The sequence below is a fragment of the Gloeophyllum trabeum genome (genome assembly GCF_000344685.1).
Source record: "Gloeophyllum trabeum ATCC 11539 unplaced genomic scaffold GLOTRscaffold_00002, whole genome shotgun sequence".
In the NCBI taxonomy this organism is placed as follows: domain Eukaryota; kingdom Fungi; phylum Basidiomycota; class Agaricomycetes; order Gloeophyllales; family Gloeophyllaceae; genus Gloeophyllum; species Gloeophyllum trabeum.
Genome location: NW_006920411.1, coordinates 1,882,763 through 1,898,312, shown reverse-complemented (window position 1 = coordinate 1,898,312; position 15,550 = coordinate 1,882,763). Strand labels below are relative to the sequence as shown.

Sequence of the window (15,550 nt, the reverse complement as noted above, 5' to 3'; positions counted from 1 at the left end):
CATAGAATACATAGTATATAGGCACTACAGAGACCAGCAACATAGCGAATAATTTACATGCGAGATTCAAAGCATTGCGAGATCTGGGCCACAGCGACTTGCGAGGGGAAATTGCGTTTATGATACAGGAGCCAATGCATACTGCAGAGAATAACTAGTGTCTTGATACGGCACCGGATACTGGGGCTGCGTTTGTTCTAGTCCGAAGCCCTGGAGTTCGTATTCATCATCACTCTCGTCGCCAAGGTCGTGGAAGTGTTCCCAATTGAACCCAGGAACGTCGACGATGACGTCCTTGAGGGCCTGAGAAAAGTCGGGTTGGGTTAGCTCCATGTTGCGCAGCCATCTCCTACTGATCATCCAGCTTGCCACGCCCTTCGGAGGCATGCCATCCCTCGGAGGGCCAAAACACCGCTCTTTACGACCGAGTCCTCGTTTAGGCTTCATCGTCTTGTCCAGTTTATCCTCTTCGTCTAGGACGCCGAAGAACCTCTGCAGACGCGAACTACGCCAGAGGAGCCCACGTATGCGTAAAACCTGGCCCTTGTCTTGCACGCGAGGGACTCCGAAGCGGATATCCTCGTCCATAGAATCCTCAGATGACATACATTCAACCTGCAAGGCACCGTCGAACGTCTCGTGAGCAAAGACGCTGATTTTGCTACGCATCTCAGACCGGTTTGCCAGCTTCTGTTACTGGAATTAATAAGATTCATGCGCCAGAGAACCGACTAAACGTACAGTTTTCTTCCGCAAAAGCCTTCTAGCCTTCATGGCTTTCTGAGTCTCTTTAGCTCTTTGCTGCTCAGCGATGAACGCATCCTTCTGCGTCTTGAACTTATGCCGAAAGGTGGTGAAGGCTTGGTCAAACACGGCCTCTAGCGTCGCGTCGTTGAAGTCTTGCTCCGGAACGTGTTTGTATAACTTCCGATTTGCCTTGAGCTCCTCCAGCACACGTTTTCGCATATTGGCATTATGCTCAGACTGTTTGATAGTCTTCAACCAGACGAACCTCACCGGTTCGCTGGGACCCAGCGGTGCACCTTCTATATGATTGTCAGGCAGTTGCTTATCGTTCTCCAGGCCCATGGATTTGAGCATCTGATGCCGCATCGCGTGCTAGAAAGTATCTTGAGCTTACAAGGCCGTCCTTGCAGATGATGCAACTTACTTGAATTGTCAGGATCCTGGTATCCCGGTGATTCCGACGTTTCAAGGGGCGTTCAGGATTTCCATCACTGGTTTCTACGGCACTTCCTTCGTCGTCTCCGTCAGTCTCGCGGCTGACATCTGTCCTTCTTCTGCGTTGAGGTACTGTGGAAGTCGTTACGGTCTCTCGAGATGGAGGTACTGTCTGTCGGAACTGAGGGGAAGAGACGACGGACGGAGATGACTCTGCGAAGGTATCGCGTCCATCGTGACCAATGTCTGAATGTTCTTCAACTAGGAAGGGCCGTGAAGAGGAGCCCTCGACAAACAACGGATGAGGACGCGAAGGAGGCTGTGAGATGGGAGACATAGGGTGCACGGGGTGAGCTAGGCGGGGCGCCTGAGGTGCGGGGTTCGGCGAGTAGGAGGGCTGAGAGTGCGGGGATATGGGGTGTGGAGGAGAAAACTCTGTAGTGACAGATGCGCCCCCAATCTGAGACTGAGCCGCCGCACCTAGCACGCTATTAAGCAGCATCGAAGGTAGCAGAGCGACTTGGGCTCTCAAGGATGCCATCTCCTGGCGCAGATCCACGATCTGTCTCTCCAGCTCAGATTCACGTTGGACGTGCTTTGCCTCCTGTTCCTGTTCCCATGCGAGTCTGCGCTTCCGTTCTAGCTCACTCGCTTCCTTCGTTGCCGCAATGACGCGAAACAATTCCCGAACAGCATTTACGTTGGCGCCCTCCGGTCCTGGACGAGGCTGAGGTCGTGATCTTCACGAAAGCGGAAGATTCACATGAGGCTTTAGTTTCATATATACCAACAGATGCTTACTGAGGCGGAGGACGCGGTGAAGGAGGCTCGGTGATGGCGAGTTCGAGTTCACTGCGATGGGGAACGTACGGCCGGGGTTGCTGGACGACAGGCTGAACAGGACTTGCGTAGTGATTGACGACATTGGTGCTCCGCGCTCTGCTCTGTACAGCATAGGGATTGAGGGCATCTGAGAGCTCGCTGGTCATCGACTTGGGCGTGATACCAATGGCAACGAGACGGTAAACCGAAACATAGAGAACGCGAAAGGAGATGCGCTCCATCCACTTTAGGGCATCGACACAGCCGCCCGAACAAATAATGCGTAAACAGCAAGTACGATCGGAGACGCGTCACCCTCACCTGCACTAACGCGCCTGCACTCATCCACCACCTTCCTCGTCGTCCAGCACAATGTCGGAACCAGAGTTTGAGCGTATGATGGCGCAAGCCCAGCATGCCAGTGGCCAGCACCAGGCCGGGGACTCGTCTGTACCGGACAAGTGAGTAGCACCCCCTGCAGTCAATGTAATTGCTGAGCCGCGTCTGCAGTGGCGAAGTTATCCATATCTCGTCCTTGGCGCTTTTGAAGGTGAGCTCTGTATTTCCTTGTTTCTCGAGGCTGGCAATAACCTCCTACCCAGATGTTGAAACACGGACGAGCCGGTGTACCCATGGAAGTCATGGGTTTAATGTTAGGAGAGTTCGTGGACGATTACACCGTGCAGGTGGTGGACGTTTTCGCGATGCCTCAGTCAGGAACAACAGTTACTGTGGAGTCTGTCGACGACGTTTTCCAGACAAAAATGGTGGAAATGTTGAAACAGACCGGCAGGTGACTACAGATCTCCAAACTCCCCGTGATGTCCTGCTGATATTTTTCTAGGCCTGAAATGGTGGTAGGATGGTACCATTCCCATCCAGGATTCGGCTGTTGGTTGTCCAGCGTGGATATCAACACACAACAGGTACGTGACCAGCTACGCTAAGTGGAGTTCTCCTATTCATGGCCCATATAGTCATTCGAATCCCTGAACTCCCGGTCTGTTGCCGTCGTCGTCGACCCTATCCAATCCGTCAAGGGCAAGGTCGTCATTGATGCATTCCGTCTCATTCCCCCACAACCTGTCCTCGCTGGGCAGGAACCTCGGCAGACGACGTCCAATATCGGACATATTAATAAACCTTCAATTCAAGCCTTGATCCACGGCTTGAATCGGCATTATTACTCCATTGCTGTTAACTATAGGAAGACCGATTTGGAACAAGCAATGCTCATGAACTTACACCGGCGGAACTGGACGGAAGGATTGAAGCTCAGGGACTTCAAGTTACACAAGGAGCATAACGAGAAGGCCATCAAGGTAGGGTCTTCGGAGTCCTCTTTGACCGTCATGAAGACTCAATGACTCATGTTGCCCAACCTTAGTCCATGCTAACGCTGTCAGAAGCCTACAACAAGTCGGTGCAAGAGGAATCTTCTTTGACACCAGAGCAGCTGAAGACCCGGCATGTGGGCAAGCAAGATCCCAAGCGTCATCTGGAAGAAGCAGTGGAGAAGGCAATGGGGGATCAGGTCGTCCAGAACCTGGGCACGATGCTACTGGCTGAACTTTGAAAGCTCGGACTTACGTGTAGAATTCCATCCGTCTATTACTGTATCCATAATTGATCTTCCTTATATTCGAGCAGGCCAACGGTTGGTGCGATCATTGCCGGCGGTGGCTTGCGCTGCTTCTGATCCACTTGCGGGACTTCGTCAGATGATTCGTCGGCCTTGACCATGGGAGGTGAGTGTGCCAATTAAAGTTGACGAATGGAGGAACAGGAGCTGCAAAGCTTCCGCAATCATGGAGAAAGATCAACGAGCGTCACCGGTTCGGCCACGTATCATTATGGTTGTCTCCTTCAGTATAGCGTCCCCCGGCGCCTGATGTCGTGCTCCATCGCTCCTCTCAGGATCGAGTGCCCTTGTCAGGAACTGAACAATGTCTGCCATAATTGTCTGGGCCACCTATAGGGAGCGTGAACTTGGAGGGCGATCGTTCCAAAAACAAGTGTCACACTCTGGTCTTGCTGCTATCCATTCCTGCGTAGGTTATGCAGCGTTGGTGGATTCCACCTGCCGCAGCCGTGAAGGCATTCAGAGCACTCTGTGGCGACCGTGCATCCACATCTGCCGTCCAAGGCCGTTCGTACAAGGTCCCCGAGGACTCAAATGACTTTCTCCGGCAAGTGATCAGGACTTGCTAATACCGAGTCCCGCGAGGGCTACGCTAACTCTACGGCCTCTTCACGTGGTATAGTTAGCGACATCTCCCCTGTTGATCTACAGTCGGGCATCCATAATCAGAGCCGTCGTTAGTACATAGTTCTAACTTTCGGCACTCCTGTCCGGCTGTTATGGACACACGGGATATAGATGTGCGGGACACGGAAGCAAACCTGCGGACACCTGTGTCTACCTGGCGACGCAGCGCCCTCAACGCAGCCAGGGCTGTCAAAGTAAACAGCCTCCTGGCTCGCATCAAGCCGAGTTGCACAATATATTGATACTGCACGCCACTACCCCTTAGACGAAGAGGCAGATAAACCGACAGTTTGGTCGAGTGATAGGAGGATAACCTCCATCCAGTTGACGTGGATAAAGCTTGGAGGACAAGTGAACAATCCGACGTCTAGGGACCAACAACGCTTCCGCACTTCCAAGCTTGAAAGAACCAAGCCTTGTCATTGACAATTTTAGCAAGCTGTTCTCCTGGTCCTTCGGCTGCAGCAGCAAAAGCCTTCGGTGGCCAATCTTGGCATGTGGACAAGGTGTCTTGCTTCCGCGGATACACGGCCATTAACTGCCATTAATCGTAGGCACGGCTTGCAATTCTGTACATATCCTTAGGTCGCATTCGCTCACACATGTATTCAGTTGCAGCGTTATCTGACATTGCCCTGGCCCAAGAGAACACTCTAGACTGTCCACTGTGATCATGAGACCGGAAGTGGATGACTTCCCGTAAGCCAAAATCCTAGATTTCGCAGTTCTAAACGCCATCAGCGTACCTGGTCACACTCGCTGCCACGGTGCAATGGAAAAATAGAACTGTTCCTCCCATCCGTAATGCCAGACCAACGCTCGACGACTGCAAGTCACGACCATGAGGTCGCTTTCCATTTATGGCGAGCGGATCGCTCAATTTAGCAGGTGCTGATGGCAGGTTTGATACGCGGACCTTAACCGAGGCTAAGCGAGCGTTCAGAGTCGTCTGGAGATTTGGAAAGGGGGGTCGACCCCCCCTGCTAGATTTAAAGTTTAGAGACGGTTTTTGCTCGACGAGCCTCATCAAAACTTGGTCTAAGCGAGAGCGTGACAAGACGGCATCTCGGCTTGATGCGTTTAGAGATTTAGAACTGCTAAAAACGCGTTCTAAATGCTTACGGGAAGTCATCCAGTGTCCCATGATAGCAAGCCCCTGCAAGTGAACTCTAGCTGGTGTAATTTCGGGGCTTAGCGTGCGACTGCGTATTTCTGGTGAAATACTTCTTGTACGTCAGAGTGATCACGATCGTCAATGTCTGGCCCAGACGGTACAAAGGGGGACGGCGACGAGGACCGTTATTCTAAGTTCCGGGACCCCTGGTACCGGTCGAGGTGATGGTGGTATTTAAGATCCAGACGGGGTTCTCGAGGATCTGAGGACATTCAATTATGGACCAGATCCGTCTCGCCCTGAAGATAAATCAGTTGCTGCGCGCCGGGACGAAGGATCATGATGAATGTGCGGACCTTTAGAAGGGCAACTTGGTCCTCTTGCTCAACATTGGCATGACGCCCATCATCTTCGCTCGTCTGATGGCTTTGGAGAGTCGTCTCTGTGAGCGCCAGGTCAGACCTGTCACTGCGCGACTCTTGATCTTGCCCATCTCAGTCACAAAGTCCGATAGCAGGCGTGCATTCGTGCACTCGTCCAGAGGATCGATGCCGAGCTGGTAGAAAGCATCGTTGTAGCGGGAGGTCTTTGCATCGGGGCCGACATATGGAGGTTTACGGGGGAATCGGTGTTGTTCGAAGGCCTTTACGGAAAAGCGCCCCGGGGTAACAAACTGCGCCATGAAACACTGTCAGTCGGGGGGAAAGAGACAGGACAATGGGAGCTCGCACCTTGTTCTCGCGTACGGTTTTAAGGCCAACATCAGGGACCTCTGCCTCAGAGTAAGGAATATGGAATGCTCATGAGCAGGGATGCATAGCTCACTGTGCGGGGCCGCAGAGGACTGAGGGACGGCCTCCGACAGAGCTTGTTGGACATCCGATACTTGCTGCGAGTACGTGGGTGCCGAGTACGAACGCGTCCATGCTGTTGAAGTCGTTATAGGACGCTTGCAGGAGGAACCGCGGACGAACTGGCGAAGAGCGGGTGCCAGGCCAGACATGGCAGGAGAAACGTGTTAAAATTTAACCCTCTACCGGTCGTGAAGGCCGGGAAATTTTCGAGGCCAGGGAGAGGAGGTCCTGAGATCCGTGGCAGCGTGCTTTGAACGCTGCTTCGGGCGGTGAAAAGGAAAGAGAGAGCTTGTGGCTCGAGACCGCGCACACGTTGCAGACAAGGGAAGAGGGAGGCGGGGGACCCTGGACACCCGGATGATTTTACGGAAGGAAAATGGAATTTCCAGAGGCTGCCGTGGCCATAACGGGAAGTAGGCGGAGCACGGATCTTCAGCGAGTTGGACTTACTTCGCCCTCCGATCAACACAACCAAACAACACCTAATGCGGTAGGTAAGTCAGGTGACCTCCCGCGCCGCCGGCGCCGCCTGAGGGCTTTCCCGCGTATAGCAGTCCTAAGTAAATAGTGACTACAAATGAGCTCTAGGGAGGAGAAATAAACTATTCAAAAAAATTTGCTGCTTCTACCTCTAAGAGAAATGAGTGTAGTCTGATGGACTCTCGACAATGTTAGACAGAAAAAGATGCATAAATATAAAATGCACCGCCGCGTCTTGAACTCTCGTCCACAACACAAATTACTAACGCTTTAACCATTAGACTACAAGGGAATAAAGATACGGCGCTATTTAGTAATTATGTACTGCACAGCAAGGCAGATTTACATTAGTGTAAAGGGTGCTTCTCAATTTGGTAGTCGACGCCGGAGGCCCGGCTCACGTGATTTACCTGCCTGATATGGGCGTGTTTGGTCGTGTTTATCGGAGGGCGAAGTAGCAAAAGCGATCTTCAGCGTGGAGGGTGAATAGGAAAAGAGGATATCTAGGTTTGATGGCAACGAGGGTTTCGTAGGTCCTTGGAGTCGGGCTGAGCCTGTGCGGGCTGCTGAAATACTCTCTGCGCCGGTTCTCGCGAGCTCTGTGGAGTCTGTTTCATCCACAGACGAGGCAGGCGACCTCTACCGCTTCCTTTTCTTCGTATTTTATTCATCGGCTATTGCTTTGCTGGACGCCACCCTCGCCAACTCATGCGTTGCTGATCCCCCATTGTCCCCCGTTTGTGTCCCATATCGTCCGCCCACCGTCCGCATTCCAACATCCGCCACGCTCTCTTATTTCCCCTGGAACTTATATCCAGTTAATCTCCTACGCGCCCTCTCTTCCTGCTCGCCGCTGGGGACCCCATGTCGGACTCTGGTTTTCAACGTCGACAGCCGCCAAGTCCACTCGTATTCTCGCCCGAGACCGTTTTGACGTCTATCGGTAACCAAGCCACAAGCAGCAGCGGCAGCCACAATGTTACCAGTTCCAGTACAGTGTCCATGCCGTTCGTGCGACGGCACGTCATGCGCCGTCTGAAGACCGCAAAGGCCGAATGTGACAAGGAGCTGCAGCGAGTCACCAATTCCATTACCGCATTCTTCGAGGAGAGGCTCCGTGAAGAGGAAGCCGAACGCGAAGCGGAAAGAGAGGCTCGCGGCCGTGAGCGAGATCGTGCCAGTCGAGCCGACTATGATACTCAGCGCAGCGATGCCGAGTTCGACCAGTATTTCTTGAACCCGTCAGAGCTCACCGTCCCTAGTGATGAGTACAGCTCGGACGGTGGGTATGATGCGGAGTTGGATAGTGGCCGACATAGTCGTCAACGTGCGTCCCTTGAGGAAAACATCCAGAGACCCCCCCTTCTAACACACTCATCGTCCTCCCCGGGCCTTCTTGTAGCATCAGCTTCATCTTCCGCTTCCACCACCCTTCGGAGACAAAACACTACGGGAACACTCTCCGATGCACGGAAGCAGCAGAATGCCATGGCCCCTTCCTGGAGCACTGGGAGTCAGGCGTCGCGACGACTATCGCGATCCATCCACATCCCCGGCCGACCTTCCCGTTCAGCTGCAAGTTCTCGTTCCACCTCACGTTCCCGCTCGCCCTTGCCTGGGACGACTCACGGCAGTTTTTCTGAGACTATAGGTAGCCCCAATAATCGCCGATCCTCTCGCATCCTCGTTGACGACCCAGTCGAGCCGATCATGGTTGCACTGTATGAGCTTATCGCCCTTGCGACGGAGGTCATGGACATGTCCATCGCTCAGCTCACATCTCAACCCAAAGTCTGTGAATCGCTCGTGCAGCGGGTCCAGGCGATAGGGAAAGCATGGGAAGAGCACCCTGATTGGCATGGTCGCAACTGGTATGTACAGGTGCTATTGGCCGTTGCCAGTCTCAGCCGTGTCGTGGAGTGGTGGGAGGCGGAGAAGCAGTTTTGGAACTTCGACGATAACGAGCGCGAAGAGGATGAGCCTCTGACGTTCGTATTGAAGCCGACTCAGGAGGAGGAGAAGCTTGCTTCCGTTGCGCCTAGTCCACAGAAGGAGGGTCAAGTCCCTGAAGCTAGTGCATTCAAGTTGTCTCCGGATGACGAAGCTAAGCTACGGATGTCACGCACGACTAGCTACGGCAGAAGGTCCCGAGACGAAGCTACGAAGGATATTTCGTCTGTCACGACGCCTTCCAAGGACCACGAGCGCGGTGCCTCTACTTCCAAGACTCACGAAATCACCGAATCTGCTCGTGTCCTTGCCACTGAACGATTGCGGTTGCAGGCGGAATTGGCACAAAATCGCAACATTGTGCTGGAGCTAGACCTCGACGGTGATCATATACAATGGATTAACTATGCCTGGAGGACAGTAGTGGGGTAAGTATCTGTTTCGCACTGTCTCTAGCGTCCAAAGTTTAAACTCCTATGATTTAGTTCGGATCCGGAAGAGCTATTCGAGTCTCGAATATCTCGGTTGCTCGCTCCGTCTGATTGGGCTGTGTTCAAAGAGGCAACTCGGCGGCTACAAGAAGACGACTCCCATACTGTCTCGGTTACTTTCAAGTTGCAGGTGCAGCCGGAGGAAGACCGAGATGGTGCCTCTGGCGTCCTGTACCAGCAGATGGAGGGTCAAGGTATGCTTATCGTGGACCGCGAGGAAGGTCGAGCTACGCACACGATGTGGGTAATTAAGCCTGTTGGACCTCCTCAGTGGCAACATACTCCTTCGATCACTCTGGAGACTGGCGAAGTCGGCGACGAGCCGCTGCCTCCTGAGACGCTCAAGGACTTTGATGAGCGTGGTACGTTCGAACCGGCAACACCCTTCCCTCCCGTACGGCCAATCAATGCGACTCCTATATTGTGCCGTATTTGCGAGTGCAATATTCCTCAGTGGTTCTTTGAGAAGCACAACGAGACCTGCAGTGAAGTCCATCGTCTGGAAGCGGAGATTGCAGAATGCAACGAGTCTATCATGGAGCTCCGGAATACAATCCGGGAGCTGCTAAACGGTGTGGAGCGCTCCTCGCCTAGCACTCCTCCCGAATATCGTGGCATGCCCCTCTTTTCACCTTCATCATCTCCTGTTTCCCATTCTCCATTGATGCTGTTCCGCGGGCCCTTGGCTAGCAAGATGCAGCGGATGGGGGTCAAGAAGATGCAGCGCCGCGTTCTCGAGCAGCTTGAAGATATCCTACAAGTCGCGTCCGAGATCTCCGTCCCTGCGTTAAAAGAAGAGGAGCAGAAAGAGCCTATTGAACGGCAGCGTCTACTTTCGCCTACTTCTGAGCGCAAGATGACGCAAGTCCGTACTTGGTGCAGACCTTCGACCCAAGATGCGGCTCTATGCCAGCTCATTGAAGATGCCGAGAGAGTCATGCGCCAGAAGACGGATAACGTCGTTCGGCTGCAGAACACCATCAAGTACTCTGAGAAGATACGGCAGGAGTGGGAGGAGAAGATTGAAATGACTCTCACTTCAGTGGATGAAGTAGAGGCTGAAGGCGGAGAGGACGACGAGCAAGAGGAAGGACAGCGAAGCGGGGACCATTCGAGCACTACCTCAGAATACGCTTTCCAGGGCGATGAGCCTTCATCGGACCCTACACCGGTCGCTCCAGCCTCCCCAGCTCCTTCAGGTAGGCCACAGGCAAGTGAAAGCCGGTCAACACAAGAGACCATAACTACCATCGCGCCCAGCCCTGTGCCGGCTTATGTGCCCCCGATCTTTGGCCAGATGTTCACTCGGTCCTCTACTCCGTCTTCCATCTCCTCTCCTCTGGCTCTGGCTGCACCCATAGTAGCAAACATGTCTCCTGAAGACACGCCGCCTCCCATTGACCTAAACGAGGAAGCAATTCAGACGGTGAAGAAGAAAAAGTCAGCCCAGAACCTCGAGCCGAAACCACAGGATACACCTCCTTTGTCGCCCATGCTCTCGCCTCGGGAGACACCGGCTTTGCAACGTTCTCGCCGGAGGCATTCAACCGCCCAGCCGATACTGAGCCCAACATCTTCAGCTCCTGGACCACTCTCTCCCCGACTGCCTTCCGTAGCGCCCTTGTCGAGAAGTAACCCCACGTCTATCAAGGACTTCGACATCATCAAGCCTATCAGCAAGGGTGCTTTCGGGTCCGTGTTCTTAGCGAAGAAGAAAGTTACCGGAGACTATTACGCGATCAAGGTCCTGAAGAAAGCTGACATGATTGCGAAGAATCAGATCACCAACGTTAAGGCGGAGCGGATGATTCTTATGAAGCAGGCGGAATCGCCGTTCGTCGCTAAACTATTCTTCACTTTCCAGAGCAAGGAGAACCTGTATCTCGTCATGGAATATCTCAACGGTGGGGATTGTGCAGCGTTGCTGAAGTCTCTCGGTTCATTGCCAGAGGAGTGGGCGAAGAACTATGTCGCCGAAGTCGTGCTTGCGCTGGAGTATCTCCATAACCAAGGGATTGTGCATCGGTACGTCGCAAATGAATATCACACATGTGTACCATGCTAACTGCTCATTACAGAGACTTGAAGCCCGATAATCTCCTGATTGATCAACACGGGCACCTCAAGCTCACCGATTTCGGTTTGAGCAGGATTGGTCTTCTTGGTCGGCAAACCCGAGAGGGGCAGTACCTCCTTGAGCGGGGCATGCGTTCGCGAGGCGCAAGGCACAGCCCTGGTTCGCGGCCTCCGTCCATGGATGCCGCGTACTTGTCTTCGCCATTAACCTCGGCAGATCTCTTCACGGGAGGTTCGTACTTCAGCCAGAGGATACATCCCGTTCCTCGACCAGCCGCCAGCCCTTACATACCTTCACCAGATGATATCAGCGAATCCAGTGGCTCTGAGTCTCTTGGATTCTCGCGCAGGAACGGCAATAGGGGCAATGACAGCCCATTGCAATCATTCGCTGCCGAGTTGACAACCGACCTCCGGTCGCATTCTGGAGTCAATACTCCTCCGGGCGAACAGAAGTTTGTGGGTACGCCGGACTATTTGGCTCCCGAGACCATCTTAGGTCTCCGTGGAGACGACGCTGCTGTCGATTGGGTGAGTCCTGCGTTCTCTCTGCATTGGCACATTGAGGCTCACTCCAGTTTCCAGTGGGCGTTAGGCGTCATTACCTACGAGTTCCTCTACGGTATCCCGCCTTTCCATGCGGAGACTCCCGAGAAAGTATTCGAGAATATCCTGTCAGGCCATATAGAATGGCATGAAGATTGGATCGAATTCTCCGAAGAAGCCCGTGACTTCATGGAAAGGTTATTGACCCTCGATCCGTCTCGCCGACTGGGAGCAAACGGTGCCGAGGAGGTGAAGAGGCACCCGTGGTTCCATGATATCGAATGGGACAAAGTCACTTCTTCAGAGGCCGCGTTCATCCCTCAGGTGACGGACCCGGAGTCGACCGACTACTTTGACCCTCGGGGCGCCATTCCTGCGTTGTTCCACGACGAGGAAGCGGTTGCTGTCTCTGGCCAGCCTTCCTCCGAGAGTCCTGCCGTAAGCCCTGAACCTGGCACTCACTCCACGACAGCTCCAGTGCCTATCATGGGTAACCGAGAATTGACAACCCCTCCCGACGAGGATTTCGGGGCATTTAGTTTCAAGAACCTCCCCGTGCTCAAGCAGGCCAACGACGAAGTCATCCGGAAGCTGCGGTCGGATCAGATGGCTCCGCTATCGCACACCCTTTCTGACCCGACGAACATACACTCGCGCAAACGGAGTATATCGCAACGCATCAAGAAACCTCCCTCTGTCGTGACCGCTCTAGACACCAAGAACATGCCGACGAGTCCCCCGTCCCCGGCAACTTCAACATCTTCCATCGCGTCCTCACCGTCGCGAGGAAGCGTTCTCCCCTCAACTTCAGGATCCGGGACGCATGCTCGCAAACCGTCGGAGTACACGACAGTGGAACGCTTCAAGCTCAATCATTGGGATGGCGATGGCCTACGTCGGAACTCTATGCCCAGCCGTCTGCGGACAGCATCGGTATCCAGCGGCGGCGACGGTTCAGTGATTTCGGAAGCGTGTCAATCCTCTGGTGGGCAGTCGTCTACTCAGTACGAGGCTACGACGCCGCCGTCCTCTGTAGCTTCGATGGATCTCAAACAATCATCCGTCGACTTGAAGAGAGCGCCGGACCCTAATGATCGGGCGGTCACTTGCTTGGTGGTGGACGATAATCCAATCACGGCCAAGATCATCGAGACTCTGTTGATCCGCTTGGGATGTCGGTGTTACGTCGTGGCTGATGGGTCCGAAGCTATCAGTGTCGCTATGGGTGACATAAGTAAGTTCTCTAATCTGAGGCCCAGCTCGGGACGCTCATTGTACTCTTCTGCAGAGTTTGATTGCATTCTCATGGATTTGCACATGCCTGTCTGTGAGTACTGGAATGACTTATCGCTGTGTCAGGAATGGCGCTGACCTCATTCTTCTAGTGGACGGCGAGGGCGCTGCTCGCTATATCAAGAGTACAAACGGGAAAAATACAACTACTCCCATAATCGCGGTCAGTGCTTACAGCGGGAACGAGCCACATGAGCCAAACCACCTATTCGCCGCCTATCTCTCCAAACCTGTCCAGAAAGCCGATCTCCTTGCTGTAATGCGACAAGTGGGTTTCAAAACCTCCACTGTGCAGGAGGGGGGACCTCGAGCCACCAAGGTAACCCCTGGCACGCAACCTTCCTGATTCACGACGTCCGTTCTTTATTTTTCTGTTCATGCAAATCATATTTTTTCCTGACTGCAATTGCTCATGACACACACTTATGATCGTTTCATTTCTATCGGCATTCTCTCGCATCTGCATATTTTCTTACCTGTCCACATCCAACCTCTGCATACATACTTCCCTTGCATTTGTACGTTAGACTATTGTGTCATTATCACATACTGCGGTTCGGTCGGCATCTCACTCGTTCTCGAATGCCCCTCGTAAGGTGGCAATGGTGCCACGGTTGAATAATTCTGGGACGGGCGGTGCCTTGCTAGCAACCTCATGAAGTCATTTACTAGGCCGTGGCTGTGACTATGGGCGCTGAGTACCTGTTGAGCGGTAAGACAGCATGTTTGGAATATGAGCGCTCGCCGTCGAGACCGTTGTTCCTGTCCTCGCACGTCGTGCACAAGCCGTCTTTCTGCCGACGTAGGCCACCTGCACCAGCGAGAACGATACCCGGCGACGTGAAGAGGCTCAGGGGAACTGCCGAAGTCGGACGGGACAGCGCGTATCATGCAGGCATCATGTAGGTCTCTCCATCTTCTACTTTGGGCACCGCTGTTGGCGCTTGCAAGGGCCAACTCGGCCTGTTCATAAAGGTCAAATTCGACGAGCCTGGAGGTGATAGGCTTGACGAAGCTGTTGCGGATCCGTGCTCGAGTATACTGACCCAAGTATTTCCATTGCCAGCTACATACAACCACGGGTTCTTCAATATTGATGAGAATGCCTCAATCAATAGAAATGACGCTACGGAGCGGCACCGGCGACTCTCGCATCGCAGCGCTACAGCACCGGCGCTGCACCATGACACCAGAGACACATCGCCATCGCCTGGCCTGACCAGACCGAAGAGCACAGCAATCCCACAGAGCCTAGTGCCCGGCGGGAGGCTGCAGAGAGCCACACTCAACGCCAAGCCTTCTCATCTCTTCTTCGAGAGCCACGACAACCGCGACCGCCCCCACCGTCATTCCACAGGTGTGCCCATGATACATGCGTACTCGTTCCCCGCAGCCTATCCGCAGCCCGAGCAGAGCTCCTCGTCCGCGCCGCTGAACGCGATGCCTATACCCACCCCCCACACGCCCAGTTTATACCCACCATGCTCGTCATACGCCGGCACTTCCACACAATCGCTCCCATCCCACCCGTCCCCTCCATCGCCTTACGGCCCTCGCACATCGAGACCCCAATCGGGTCCGCAGCCCGCAGTATCCTTTCCTCAACCCCAGGTTCCGTCGGTGGCCGAGACAGCAGAAGAGAATACCTATGAGGATGATGCTCTCGCAATGGCCCTGGTTCTATCAGCACAGTCTGCGAGTGAACAGTCAAGACAAGCTGCCGAGGAAGAAGAGGAGCTCGCACGAGCGCTTGCCGAGTCTGCACGAATGGCAGACGAGAGGAAGAGGACATCCTACTTTCCTGATGTTCATCCGGATGATTGGGGTGAGGCGGAGGGCTCCACCTCACGTCCCAAATCGATGCCAAATGGCGATACGACTGGGTCGTCCGTTTCCACCGATCCCGAGCAGCAATTACGAGACGATGAAGCTCTAGCACGCCGACTACAGATGGAGGCGGAGCAGGAGGCCCGATCTGCTCAGCGTGAGTCGCAGCCGCAACAGATCCACATCGACGACGAAGCGTTTGCGCGGCAACTCGTCGCCGAGGAGGAAGCGCAAGCTGCCCTCAAGGACCAAGAAAGCCGGCCACCACTCGAAGCCCGCCTCTCCTCGGACGCCAATGACTTGCCTGCTTACTCGCGAGCGCCTCCGAGTGCGCCTGGATTTTCAAGACCTCAGACGTTCCACGAAGCCGGATACTTGGGTCGAAGTCAGTCGGCGGGGGTCGTATCGACGACGCATGCCGATCTCCCACTTCTCTATCCACATGCAGTCAGGTCCATGTCGGTAGGCCCTCTCCTCCCCAATAGTGCAACGGCGGCGTTTGCCGCTGGGTCTCCCAGTCCGGAGAGCCCTGCTGCGCTTCCTGTACCCGATCCAATGGCGTCTCCCACTCCCACTGGCAGGAGTGGCAGTCCCAGCCGACACTCGTACCTGTCTACGGGGTCGGCGTTGGCAAGCTTGGAGGAAG

At 54.2% G+C, this 15,550-nt stretch overlaps 4 protein-coding genes across 4 annotated transcripts; 2 read left to right on the top strand and 2 right to left on the bottom strand.

The window, feature by feature from the left end:
- Positions 1 to 20: 20 nt before the first annotated feature.
- GLOTRDRAFT_136278 (uncharacterized protein) lies at positions 21 to 2,171 on the bottom strand (the record flags this gene model as incomplete). Its single annotated transcript, XM_007864212.1, has 4 exons — positions 21 to 690; positions 742 to 1,119; positions 1,172 to 1,922; positions 1,984 to 2,171. 4 exons carry the CDS (start codon positions 2,169 to 2,171, stop codon positions 118 to 120), a joined length of 1,890 nt encoding a protein of 629 aa, XP_007862403.1. The 3' UTR covers positions 21 to 117.
- Positions 2,172 to 2,338: 167 nt separating this feature from the next.
- GLOTRDRAFT_55356 (Mov34-domain-containing protein) lies at positions 2,339 to 3,683 on the top strand. Its single transcript, XM_007863686.1, has 6 exons — positions 2,339 to 2,465; positions 2,515 to 2,554; positions 2,607 to 2,797; positions 2,849 to 2,930; positions 2,982 to 3,326; positions 3,392 to 3,683. The coding sequence occupies exons 1-6, from the start codon at positions 2,377 to 2,379 to the stop codon at positions 3,578 to 3,580; spliced, it is 936 nt and encodes a 311-aa protein (XP_007861877.1). The 5' UTR covers positions 2,339 to 2,376; the 3' UTR covers positions 3,581 to 3,683.
- A 1,702-nt stretch (positions 3,684 to 5,385) lies between these two features.
- Positions 5,386 to 6,567, bottom strand: GLOTRDRAFT_98403 (uncharacterized protein). Its single transcript, XM_007864211.1, has 4 exons — positions 6,213 to 6,567; positions 6,119 to 6,159; positions 5,744 to 6,060; positions 5,386 to 5,686 (listed from the first exon to the last, which is right to left on the bottom strand). The coding sequence occupies exons 1-3, from the start codon at positions 6,388 to 6,390 to the stop codon at positions 5,746 to 5,748; spliced, it is 534 nt and encodes a 177-aa protein (XP_007862402.1). The 5' UTR covers positions 6,391 to 6,567; the 3' UTR covers positions 5,386 to 5,686; positions 5,744 to 5,745.
- Positions 6,568 to 8,434: 1,867 nt separating this feature from the next.
- On the top strand, positions 8,435 to 13,647 carry GLOTRDRAFT_114103 (kinase-like protein). Its single transcript, XM_007864210.1, has 6 exons — positions 8,435 to 9,099; positions 9,157 to 11,187; positions 11,241 to 11,769; positions 11,824 to 13,018; positions 13,073 to 13,111; positions 13,170 to 13,647. The coding sequence occupies exons 1-6, from the start codon at positions 8,474 to 8,476 to the stop codon at positions 13,421 to 13,423; spliced, it is 4,674 nt and encodes a 1,557-aa protein (XP_007862401.1). The 5' UTR covers positions 8,435 to 8,473; the 3' UTR covers positions 13,424 to 13,647.
- Positions 13,648 to 15,550: the final 1,903 nt, after the last annotated feature.